Genomic DNA, 13098 nt, shown 5'->3' with positions numbered 1-13098 from the left:
ACATACTGCATATTTTTGGGTTGTAAGATATTGTTAAATGATGGCGGTGTTTTATGGCAATGCAAACTGTATTCCGTTTTCCAGATCAAGCTCACAGCGTGCGTGAAGGACATCGTGCTGAAAGCAGCGTGTTGCGTGTACTCCGTATCACAGGTCAGCCCGTGCCGTCGGTGCTGCAGCAGACATTCCAGGCGACGGCCTGCGAGGAGCTCTTCAAGCACTTGTGCCTGAGTGGGACGCCGCGCATCCGCCTGCACGCGGGGCTGCTGCTGGTGCAGCTGTGTGGGGGCGAGCGCTGGTGGGGCCGCTTTCTCGCCAACGTGCTGCAGGAGCTCTACAACTCGCAGCAGCTGCTTGTCTTCCCGCAAGACCGGTGCGTCTATCTTTACCCGTGTGACTGCACACCAAGGTGGCTTGCTTATATAAAATGTTATGCTGTGTGGTTGGCAGCAGAGGGCCAGTGCAGGAAAATTTATATGTTGTACTGTACTACTATTTCTCTCCCATATCCACACCTTTCCAAATCTACACTGACCAAAATCGTCAAGGATTCTCAAAGACTATTGACCTCCACAGCTTGCACAGCTTGCAGATGCCCTCATTCAACTGTGGATTAAGAAAGGGTTGTACATGAACCTGATAAACGCTTGTGAATCATCTTACCAGATTAACTCACTGTCATGCATATTTACAAATGTGACTTCATTGTGGGTCTGTCCATTTGTAGAGTATTTATTCTGCTGTCGTGCCTGGGCCGGAGATCCCTGAGCAACAGTGGAGTTCTTGAGTCGCTGCTGGCTCTCTTGGACCGCCTGCTCTCTCCACTGCAGCCACAGTCTGCCGGCTGGGAAGATGTTCAACCTTGCGGTACACGCGCTGCTTAATATCCCCACATTGCTTTGTGGCATGCTTGCCCTCGTTAGCGCAATAGTCTGAGCTGTAACTAACGGTGTCACCCCCGTGTTGTATATATATGTGTGTGTGTATGCAGGTGTGCTGGATATCCCGCTTGTGAGCTGGGTGCTCATGCTGGTGTCTCGCCTGCTGGACTGTGTAACCAGCGCCGAGGATGAGGGCCTGGCGGTCGGGGCTGGGGGCAAAAAAATTGCTGTCGACAAAGAGATCGAAAGGCTTCTGGCCGGTGAGTTTCTCCGTTAAAAAAGAGTTGCTCGCGCTGCTAACAATCGGGCTGCGAGCGGAGATAACCTGCGATGTTCATACGCCGAGTGATCGCTCTGTCATGGTTGTTGTTGATCAGGAAACCAGTGGAGCTTTGTCAACAACAGTTTCCAGCCTCAGAGCTTAAGCCGGTCCAGCAAGGGCCACAGCAGGCTCTACCTGAACAAAATCCGCAAGCAACTCATGCACCACAAGCAGGTATTGTATGCAGCACTTGAGCACATTTTACATTTAAACGAAAATTACCAGTGTGCATCATCTTGATGGGGGTTTTGTATTCTGGTGTTGTGCGTAACTCGACAGCAACTGAGTGTCCTGAAGGCCAAGCAGAAAGCCCTGGTGGAGCAGATTGAGAAGGAGAAAACGCAGATCAACAAGGGGGGTTCCTACAAACTATTGATGGAGCAGGCCAAGCTCAAGCAGGCCACCTCCAAGGTACGATCTAACACCTTTGTTTGGAATGGGTGCTCGCTGCATTTTTTTGGAACAAGACTTGGTCTAACATGGTGTGCTTGAGTCATTCTGTAAAATGGATTTATGGGACCCTTTTTGGATGGATGTTGAACTTCTTTCGCACTGTATGTAGCCAACTGCTAATCGGAGGTGCGGACAAGATGATGCCTTGCAATAGTTGTCTATTTGGTGTTTGAACATCTTAACACCTTTATTATTATTTCATCCTCTGTAAAATTGAATTTAAATGTAATTAGGTTACTAAAGGCCAGGTGGTGCTGTGCATAGAACTCAACGTGCCACTGGAATGTTGCAATTCCATATTCAAGTCAGATGTCAACTCGATCCATAATACCTCCACTTTGTGGAAACACTGATCCCCCTGCCTTGTACATGTGTTGTACAGTACAACCACGCGGAGACGAGGAATACTATAAGGGCTGTTGCCGTTTATTAAAACACTCTCACACTCGGCATCCTACACTCACACCAGTGGAGGTGCACTCTCTCTCAGACCTTCACCCCAGACACTGAATAACTATGGACCCGACCCTGGCTATCCCTTTGGCTAACTCACTTGTTTGCCCGGAGCGGGGGATCGGCCAACACCGCTCCGCGATGAGGAGAGACCCTACTCCAGCCAAGCCTTACCCTGGCCCCCGACGACAACCAAGCATCCATCACGGGGTCCCCCTGAAGAACCCTTTGGGCGGCTCCTCCCCCCAGCTCGGCCCTGCCCACTTTTCTGAAAGTCGTTTCCGAAAGCCCCTTGACGTAACCCGTGACGTTACATCGTCCTTGGCCCCGCTTGACTCTCAACCCGCTCGCACCTCCTTCCACTCACCCCTCATTGGTTACACACACTACTCCTCTACACATGTACAGCCCTTTTGTAAATCCACTGCTGAATAAGGACCACTCCATGCCATGTGGGTCATGGGGGATGTTCTCTTGACTGTACTTCACTCTGCTTGTAAATGTTGGTTGGTGAAATCGGGTACCATAGAAGAACTACCTTCTGCGTAACACTTAGCCGCTCACTAAGGTGCCTACCATATATATGTAGAAATTACGTAATCGGATTTAACTGCCAATTATTACCGCCAGGTGGTCGATTCAGTATTAAGTAAAGGCAGCAGCCATGCTGGAGGAGGATTGTAAACCGTGGTCGTGTCGGCCGTATTCACGCAGCATTTCAAGGACCTCCTTCGCCTGCGCCGTGTGTCGGGCTGGGCCCGTCCGGGTGGCGAGGCCGGCGAGCAAGCGGCAGGCACCGGCTGGGATGGGCCCGAGGTGGAGCCGTTGCCGTTCACCCTGCCCCACCAGCAGTGCATCCCCGTGGTGCAGAAGCTGCTCTCGTTCCTGCTAGCCATGGACTTCACGTGCCACGCCGACCTCTTCCTCTTCGTGTGCAAGGTAGCGGAGTGACCACCAGGTGTCTCACTAAGCCACGATTGGTGGCATTTTGAAGATGACTACATAAGTGTATCAATTTGCAAGTCTTTTGTTGCAATGTTATGGTCTCGTCAAGGAATGCATGAAACGGTGTCGCATGCATACCACGCATCTTTGCTGATTGTGTTATTAAATTGCAATATTGCCCACTATGTTAATTTAACGGATGCAACTGTATATATATTTTAGACCCAGGAAAGCCTCACTTAGGTTTTTCTCAACACTCAAAACTCTTTTCAGAAAAGCCCAGTTTGACCTCGGCATCTGCCACTTGCTGCTTCGTTGGCACTCATTCACACGAAACATAAAGTAAGCCACGTGTCTTACTCTGCCTTCACAGGTGCTGGCACGGCTGTCCAACTGCACGCGTCCCAGCATCCACCTGAGCGAGATCGTGACGGAGAGGCAGCTGGAGCGCCTGCTGCTCCTCATGGTCGGGACGGACTTCAACAAGGGCACCATCGCGTGGGGCGGAGCTTGGGCGCAGCATGCGCTCACCTGCATGCTACAGGACATCCTAGCAGGTAAGCAGAGGCCACCACCCTGAAGGCAGTTCGGGGAAGGGGAGAGTGGAGAGAAGAGAAATCTCTAGGTTTGGCTGAGCGGCTGAGAAAGGGCTCCCCCCCCCCCCTCCTAATGTGTCGTCCCGAGGTCAACGGAACTTGAAGAAAACTCAGAAGTTGGCTCAATGGTGTCCGCTTCTGCAGACTTTTCTTTAACATGAATTGTTGCACTGATCTCTGAAATCTGAATAGATTATCTAACCTCATGACACCAACAGCACAATTTGGATACATATTCTTGGGTCTTTCGGTAAAGTCAAGTAGATAGGTTCAAAGAAAATAACAAAAAATTACGATGTTTCGATCGCAACACAAGCGTTCGTCATCTGTCCCCCTCTTTTTTTTCTTCTTGATGACGAACGCTTGTGTTGCGATCGAAACGTCGTAGTTTTTTTGTTATTTTTTTTATTTTCTTTGAACCTATCTACGTGACTTTACCGAAAGACCCAATAATATGAATGCTTGCAGTCACGAAAGCGTTAAGTCAAGATTTAATTTGGATACATTTTTGGGAAAGGGATGAAACAATATTTTTTTACTTCTAGTTTGTCCTGTTGCTTCTCCAGGGCTGTGTTTGAGAGTGTAGCCCCGTCAACATTCGGGACATGGAATTATGGGCAGAGTGGCTGGGAGTAAAGGATTGTTGACGGAGATTTAAATTGGACGTTGATGTTTAAAATTTGCAGGCATTTGTTGAATTTTCTGCAGATTTAATTAAAGTAACACATTTTTCCTTAAATCCAGTTTTCATTGCAAATCCAGTTTTTGTGCAAAAATGAAGTGTCTTTATGGACATGATGCAATTAGGTACTGAAATTAAATTTGTGTTTAGCTAATTTGCATTGTTAACCATAATTGATGGAAAAATTATTCCGATTATGAATAATACAAGTGTGTACTTTACGGCTAATTTCATAACTTAAAATCTCATTTGTCAGAATTCTGAGCGATAAAATATTCTTTAATTATCCTCTGCAACAAAACACTGCCAAGGTTTCCCTGGATCCTCCAAAAATCTATCATCAACAATTGAAACCTAAGTGATATGTGATGTCTTATGATCATTAATGTCAATCATGAGAGAGTGAGGAAATTATTTGGCTGAAGTTAATCCGATGTATAAAAAAGTGGAGACCCTTGTAATTCAGCAAGTTGTGTATTTACATATACTTTACTTCGTTTTTATTTATTTAGACAGCGATATACTGATGATCAAATAATGTTTACATGACTGTCTTGTAATGAAAGCATATACAGACAACACATTGCAGACAACACAAGTCTGTAAATAAACAAATTTAACCAAGATGGAACCATAGGTATGGTTATTTTCAACAATTTAAAAACAACTTCAGAAATGTTCGTTTTTGCTTGGCGGATCATTCAAGGTGTGGTGGTCATGCTGAGATGCGTCTCTGTGTATTAGGGGAGCTGCAGTCATCTGGCTCGGTAGGAGACGGGGTCACTGACGATGGCGTGACGCTTGGAGACGAAGCGGCCGGTGCCATGCCCGACATGTCTGATGACAGCCCCCAGCCGTCCACCTCCAATTCCATCGGAGAGCCCAGCGAGAGTGAGCCAGTGACGCCTGACATCTTGGGTAATCTGTCCTGCTGCTTTCAATGGCTGCTCTGCTTTCAGCTCTTTTCTCGCTTTTCCTATTATGTTTTCCTCCTCCTGCAGTGGTTTCCTTTCATGTTGATGTTGTTGGGTGTCGTCAACAGATACTGAGTGTGGCATTACAACCATGTAGACCCGATTTTACACGTTAGGAAATAATATTTAAAAAAAATTAGAGCTGTTGGAAAATGCATGCCAGTGTCTCTTTTCTCTACCACCATTGGTGAGGCAAATCGCCAATTAGTCCATGAGCCCAGACCAGATCTATTACTTTTCAGTACCACCTGATGTGGCATACGTGTCGTGGTCCTAAATTTCTTAAGCCAATAACAGTGACATTTGTGATAAACATTATGAGTGGGTTATCAATTAACTCTAATGAATTGTATAAATAAATATGTGCTACAAAAGATGTGCTCCCTTCGATGGTGCCAATTTCTGCACTGGCCCATTAACTCCACATATTTGGGTAATTTTGTCAAAATGTTAATCTGGCCCTGCATTTCCATTTCTACATATAAGGTGAGGTTTATGTACTTTTCGTTTGTTGTATTTCATTATGATGAGATGCTATTTTTGTGCAGCAGTTACCGTAACGGCAGCTTCCATGGAGAAGGACAAAGACATGGAGATGCTTCAGGATTTCGCTGAAATCCCTGTTTTCCCGTTTGATGTCTACTACGATGACGACCCTCTGGCTGCCAAAGTTTTCAAGGTGGCGTTTATTAAGCCATGCACTCATCAGAAATCACCTGCCACGTTGCGGCCGAGCACCAGGAACAATGCAGCGATGCTGACTTGAGTTGTTGTTGTCGGCATCATCGTTGTGTGTTGCAGCCCCCAGGAGGCTCATGGTACGATCACTGGGTCTACTCGGACTACACGACCTATGCTTACCCGACGCACAGCGGAGTCACTGTGCCTGTCACCAAGACGGCCAACAATACCAATAATAACAATGTGGACAAGGCCAGCACTCAGACTTTTTCCATCTTGGTCTCGCAAGGTGAGTGATGTGTCCAAGGTGACCTTTTATTAAAATAAAATCATTTTGAGGACGTTGGCAGCAAAACCATCAACAAAAGTGAATATATCACAAGTATCTTGTTTTATATTTATAGAGCGTCTTTGCTTAAGATTATCAGCACGGTTGACTAAAGATGCAAAATAAGTTCAACATACATAGTACAAACACTATAAGGTGTTTAACATAGTGAAAAAAATGGTATAATAAAATTATGATTTAGATGCAAGGGCTGAGAAATAGGTGATTGCGATGGAGGATACTTGGGGGTTACGAAAGGTTAGGGGAAGGACGCGGAGAAGTGGTGAGGTGCTCTTGGCATGCGATGATGAGTTTCTGGCGGCCGTGCTGTGATTTTAATCCATGTGGTTTATTTGCTCCAGCGGTGGACGCGCGACTGGAGGTCGGACTGGACCTGCAGGCAGAGCTGATGCTCAAGATGATGGCGACCCTCGAGGCGGACTCGGTGCTGCAGGCCCTCACAACCGCCACGCCCTCCGGTGAGCACAGATTGCGCAATTATCACCATATTCCAGCCAGCTAATAGTGCCACAGAGGCATTGGTGAGTCCATAATAGAGCAGTGTGCGTGCAGACAGGAATGTTAGGTGATGGGGCATTGATATAAAATATTTATCATATTATACTCATTGGTTCTTTCGGTAAAGTCACGTATGTAGAAATAAAATTAAATTAAAATTAATCCGACGTTTCGAACGCATCACAAGCGCTCCTCCTCAGATGCAAATGGCGTAAACCACACAGCGAGGGAACACACAGAGGGACATCGCACACAAAGCACACAGAGAACAGCAAACTGCACGGAGGCAAATACAGAACCAATGAGTATATTAATTCCTGCAGTCACGAAAGCTTCAATCCTAGATTTTTCATATTGTGCTGTGACCTGTTTGCAAGTGGTAATTCTTGCTTCTGATGACACATGGATGGATACATGACAGTACTCCCCAAGACTGTGCATCCCAACTAGACATATAACAATGCATCGATTTAAAAGTAAATATTACATTTACGATACCTGCATAGAAGGGCATTTGTGAGTGGACATTTTACCACTTTTGCAAATTTTACGTGACATCTTGACTTAAAGCTTTCGTGACTGCAGGAATTCATATTCCTTGGGTCTTTCGGTAAAGTCACGTAGATAGGTTCAAAGAAAATAACAAAATAACGAACACGGTCCGACATTTCTCGGACCGTGTTTGTGAACATATGGCAGATCTGAAACACGGTAGGACCAATACCTCGGCCGTGGCTGATAATTGTTTTAATGCAGTGGGCTCACAGGAAATTGATTTCTCCAAGACGAAGGTACTTTGCAAACCCACTGGCTATCAACAAAGATTCATTCATGAAGCCATCCATATATATATAGACACAAACACGATTTCAACCAAGAAGATGGGAACAAACTGAGCAATTATTGGAAGGACGTTATTAACCAGTTGAAGTCATAATTGGCTGTGATGTTCCCAGCCTTTACCACCTTCCGATGTTAGTTGTTATTTTCGGCTCTGATTTTTTACATTAACAGATTCAATTTCTCACTAATACAGCTATCTCGTGTACCATCCTCGAGGCTGCTGCTTCACGAAAATTTTTGCCTGCAGCCCTTTGATTGGTGGAAAGCCCACCACCGCCGCGGTCGCGGCCCACCACTTGCATTGGCATTGGCTGCTGACATTTGGGCTACGCTCATTTCAAACCTTTATAAGGCATTTATTCCTGAATTGAATCGTGACCCCAAAATGGTGTCGATTCGGTGCATTGCTTGTGGGAATGGCGAATCATCACAAGCCTAATGTCCATCACGGTCACTGAAAATATGAACACCAATGAACAAACCATGCGAGCATGTGCAGTGGCTCTGCCAGTGTGGTGCCGTCGTCGTTGCCGATGGCACTGCCTGCATATTGTTGGTATCTTTCTGCACGCAGCTGCTATGGTGCGGCAGGGCATGGTGCTGGAGACGCTGCTCTGGGGATCCAACAACCAGGCCCAGGCAGTCTCCACCCCCGCTGCCTCAACGCCGATGCTCAGCGCCTGCTTCAATCGACTCTTCTCTTCGCTACAACTGCACCAGGTTCAGGTGGGGAGGACGTTTATTGTGGCCTTTGGTCGAAGGGTTGTTCATTGATTGTGATTAAAAAAAAAACTTTTTGGAATGCAATGTCGATCCCAAAATTAATGGAAACTATCATCGAATCCAGATAAATTGTCCGAATGATTGAACTGACTGGTACGTGCGACCGTTTAAAATGGGTGGGGAACCTTTTTTCTGCCAAGGGCCATTTAGATATTTATAACATCATTCGCGGGCCATACAAAATTACATTTATGTTGCTATGAAAAAAGCGCCTAGATTTATTGAATTTCGAGTCGTGCGGTTGCCTTGGCAGAGCTAGACCAAATGATTTTGCGGGCCTTATACGGCCCGCGGGCCGGACTTTCCCCACCCCTGGTTTAAACCATACAGCACTTTGGAATGTGATTTGTCAACGGCAACCATCATAAGGCACCAGCCATAGAGCCAATAGTCACCGTTTGGTCACTTCTGACACAAGGACACACATACACAGGGCTACACTTTCATTTTATTGTCTAACTTTACATTGCAGAAAACCTACAATTGATTTAAAGAAATCGTTTTTGCATGCGGCTATCGATAACGATAAACCTAAACTAACGACCCTCTTGTTGCCTATGCGACAATACAGGATTCAAAGCAATACATCTAAATCATCCCTTGAGGTTCACAACTACATGACTGGAGCTGTCGTTATTTACTGTTGGGTCTTATATTATTTGCGTTGTGGACAGGCATGCGTGAAGAGATTTTGGCACCAGCATCATGAGATGTTAACATTCAGAACGTTTGTGTGCAGTTTATGACATGCTCATATGACCGTGCTGCGGGAGCTCTTTTTCTATTTCATAAGTGGGTATCAAATTTTGGTTGTTGTGCAAGTCATCCTCTGAATAGATGCCCATTTTTTAAAGGGGAGCTATATCGTTAGTCTTTGTCATTGTCGTAATTATGTGGCGATGGCTCTTTCCAAGCTCTGTCCGAGCTTACATTTACAAGCACATTTCTTACATTTATATGCTCATCTCTATTCTTTGGTTCTTTACCGAAAGAACCAAAGAATATGGATCCTTGCAGTCACGAAAACTTCAAATCTAGAATGCTAATCTCTCACAATACAATGGCCACCCCCACAGCTTCGTTCTGAGTCACATTCACTAACACGGCCACCGTTAGCTGCATTAGTAAATGGCGGCTTGCCATCCTTTTCCACCTCCATGTGGCGATGGCTCTTTCCTAGCTCTCTCCGAGCTTACTTTTACAAGCATTTCTAAACCTGTATTAACAGCTCTTTGATTGGTGTAGACCTACTGCAGGTTACGGAGACCTCTCCTACATTAACATTAACTGCCCGCCCATCTCTAAACCTTTATAAACAGCCTGCCTCAGCAGCTTTCTCCCTCTTTTTTTCACCTGATGATGATTGCTTGTGTTGCGATCGAAACGTCATGATATTGTTCTTATTTTTTTTTCTATCTACGTGGCTTTACCGAAAGACCCAAAGAATATGAATTCCTGCAGTAACGAAAGCTTTAAGTCAAGATGTAATCTTTTTTATAAAAGGGAAATTTGTGAATGTGTGTCTGTTCAAAATGTTTAGCGTACTTCCCGACATGCAACAAACTTGAAATTTGCCATGTGGGTACTTTCCCAGACTGTACACCATGCAAAAATAATGAAAATAGATTTTTGTATTTTTTACGGGGGGGGGGGGGGGGGGAGGGGCGCAATAATGCATATTTTGCACGGCAAGTGAGCGGTGATGTCACATCTGTGGTGTCACCCGCATGCGTCAGCGTCACGCAGTGTGCCTGCTGACGTCACGCATCCCCCCCCCCAACCCTTCGCGTAGGCCGTGTATTAATCCAAGAGAAGAATCCAAGTGTCGGGCCAAGCCGGGTAGTACAGCTAGTTATTAACATAAAGCAAATGCGTGCCCCTTGGTTCTCACAGCTGGACTCACTGCTCCACCTCTGGCTGACCCTGAGCCAGAGCTCGTCTCCATCCAGCCTGGATGACAACACCTCCGAGTTGTACACCTTCTGTGCCAACAAGGCCCCGGCGATTCCTCTCTCACAGGGTTCGTCCACTCATCACGCCCATCCTATTCATCTCAATTCATGCTATTAGGAGTCGCGCGGCAGCAGTCCAGCTCACGTTGGTCGTTATCATCAATCACCGGAGGCTTTAGCCGCTAAATTGATTGCGCTGTTGTAATTGTTATTAATTTCTCATTTGCAATGTCAATTTATTTAGTGGCTCGTGTAGTTTTTCTGTCATTTGATTAAATACCGTTGTAACTTTGCTTCTAAAAATAAAATGGCTGTGCATTAATGTTGCATGAGGGCATGATGAAGATTGTGCTCCAAGGTCACTGTGCAACCTCGCTGCTGTTCTTGTGGCCCTGCCACTTGAATGAACCCTGATCTGTGTGTTCTAATGCGATGATAATAAATATGGTTTGAAATGCTTGGAAAGTTTAAGTGTTGCAAGAGACTTGAATTATTAGTGACATTGAAGAGTAGGGTAATTAAGCACAGTGCATTGTGTTCTTGAGTTTATTGGAACAGTAAATGACGCAAAGCGGGTGCTGGGTGTTGTGTTTGTGTTGGCAGTGTCAATTTCCACGCTGCTGGCAGCATTGGCGTGGTATCCGGATGCCAGCCTTCGCACCTGGTGTCTGGCCCTGCAGAGCTTGGCTCTCATGACTAACATTCAGGCCACACGTAAGCTCGCCCCTGCAGTGGGAGCCTCCATGCTGTTGCAGTCACCGGAATGCGCTTCTGCAGATGTTACCAACCGTGTTCAATATTGCCATATGGCAAAGTTTTAATTAGATTCCTTCGCTGCTGTTTTTTCACATTTCCCAGCTTCGGCAGGCGTGTCCTCTGCTACCACGGACAGCATTGCACAAGCGATGGTCCTGGACACCAACCTGGTGGTGGCGTTGGGTCGGTTCCTCTCGGGGCGGAATCTGCACAGCACCAACCATTACAGCACCCAGGTGCAGCCTCTGCAGATGGAGCCCCATTTGTTAATAAGGGCAGTCCTGGTGGGGACGCCCGTGTGATCTAGCACTTTGAGGGCGAGGTTTGCTGGATCGTGATGGTTTGTGAAACTCCTACACTCAGATTTTTACAAAAAGGCCAGGTGATGACAGTACAGAAATTTGGGTTGTGAACCCATTTGTCTCAACAGTTGGAGTGTTGTCCGCTTGGGTACTGTGGTTCTACCTGGAAAAGAGTTATAAGACTCTATGTGAGGCTTTCTTGGATAAGAAAATTACTTAATTATTATAAGTGATGGGACTTCAGTGGTCTTTGTGAGCTTGAAATTATAATCAGTGGTATTTATTTTTAGTGTTGAGAAAATCGCCCGCTATAAGAAAGCTATTGCCTGAAGTGTCCAATTGTTGCGATTCCATGTTCAATTGTTGTTGCGATTCCATGCCTTTGTGATGGTCTGACTGTTGATCAGGTGGGGCCAACAGTGATTCAAGCTCTGCAGGAGTTCCTGAGCCGCCTACAGGTCCACCTGTCCCCCACATACCCCAGCCTCTTCAACGAGTTCCTGCTCAGGCTCGTGCAGACCCTCTCTGCAGAACGGTAAGGAAAGCTGCACCTGTGCTGTGGGACTTTTGATCTGCCATGCTTTCAAGTGAGGCATCCATTTATTGTTAACATGGCTTAGTCGATTATTCAAAGTGAGCCTCTGTAGTGGACTGATAAAAGGGAATACTCATTAAGGAATTGGCTTCATATAAAAATGCTGGATGCTTATGAGTGGACACCCAGCGAATCTTTCTGTGATGAATAATTGGTCAATTATTTATGTCTGGCTGCTTGGCAATTTGATAAGTGCACTTGACCCACAATCTTAAGTGTTTCGAGATCAAAATCTGGTCAGAGGTTGAATAAGTCCATCCATCAAGGATCAATAAAGATGGGAACACTTTGCAGACAACCAAAAGTGGCCCTATGGAAATACCAACCCCTGCATTGGAATAAGCAGCTACTACTGGCATAGGGCTAAGATGCCAGATTCCTCGGTCCATCAGGGAAACCTTAAACTTTTATTTAGTATAACCATGTTTGTGTGTTGCATTGAGTCAAGGGCGGATAATAAAGCAAAAGACTCGAGCAATGTGCGCCCGTGTGTCTGCATACAGAGGACCATTCTACACGGGGGAGGGTCCGCTGGATGCACAGGTGAAGCTGCTGGAGTTCACACTGGAGCAGGCTTACGAGAGCGTGGTCGTGGAGGCCGCTTTGGGCACCGTGGAGTCGGTGGCTGCCCTCGTGCACACGTACATCACCTGCTCGGACCGCCTGGTGTCGCGCAGCAGCTCGGAGGGGGCCGTGGGGGCACGCTCCTGCTTCGGGGGCCTCTTTTCCAACAGCACGCGGCCCGGCGAGACCCAGGCGCCCATGTGTTCCGGCGCCGAGGTGACACGCGACCGTCTCATGTTCAACCTCCTCAAGCTGCTCAGCCTCCTGGTGCGCCTGCCCCTGTCCGGCGACCGTACTCACACCACCCGTGTTCAGCCAGGTATGGGATGCTGCATTGTATGTATGTATGTTGAACTTAATTCACACCGTACGGAGCCAACCGTGCTTATCGGGGTGCATTAACCTGCTGCTGTGTGAATCACCATTGATGTAGATTACTTCCTTGAAGGCCATTTAGCTATAATATTGA

The 13098-nt window shown here is 46.4% G+C and overlaps 1 protein-coding gene across 6 annotated transcripts in view; it reads left to right on the top strand.

Annotated features, from left to right (window-relative positions):
• Window positions 1-13098, top strand: part of BIRC6 (baculoviral IAP repeat containing 6) — a 149468-nt gene that overhangs the window by 23356 nt on the left and 113014 nt on the right. For 3 of the 6 annotated variants that reach the window (XM_078595979.1, XM_078595982.1, XM_078595976.1), the window contains exons 30-46: window positions 154-373; window positions 728-867; window positions 992-1141; window positions 1259-1377; window positions 1483-1614; window positions 2824-3048; window positions 3428-3611; window positions 5077-5250; window positions 5855-5985; window positions 6108-6276; window positions 6678-6794; window positions 8252-8403; window positions 10354-10480; window positions 11016-11126; window positions 11271-11404; window positions 11878-12005; window positions 12569-12948. In XM_078595979.1, the coding sequence (XP_078452105.1) occupies window positions 154-373; window positions 728-867; window positions 992-1141; window positions 1259-1377; window positions 1483-1614; window positions 2824-3048; window positions 3428-3611; window positions 5077-5250; window positions 5855-5985; window positions 6108-6276; window positions 6678-6794; window positions 8252-8403; window positions 10354-10480; window positions 11016-11126; window positions 11271-11404; window positions 11878-12005; window positions 12569-12948 (2793 nt within the window). The remainder of the gene's footprint in view (window positions 1-153; window positions 374-727; window positions 868-991; window positions 1142-1258; window positions 1378-1482; window positions 1615-2823; window positions 3049-3427; window positions 3612-5076; window positions 5251-5854; window positions 5986-6107; window positions 6277-6677; window positions 6795-8251; window positions 8404-10353; window positions 10481-11015; window positions 11127-11270; window positions 11405-11877; window positions 12006-12568; window positions 12949-13098) is intronic. The other 3 variants (XM_078595981.1, XM_078595980.1, XM_078595978.1) reach the window with 3 other exon arrangements.

The sequence above is a fragment of the Lampetra planeri genome, chromosome 7 (assembly GCF_965212315.1).
Source record: "Lampetra planeri chromosome 7, kcLamPlan1.2.h2, whole genome shotgun sequence".
Lineage (NCBI taxonomy): Eukaryota > Metazoa > Chordata > Hyperoartia > Petromyzontiformes > Petromyzontidae > Lampetra > Lampetra planeri.
Note: the sequence above shows the minus strand (reverse complement) of the source record. Positions and strands in the feature narration are given on the sequence as shown.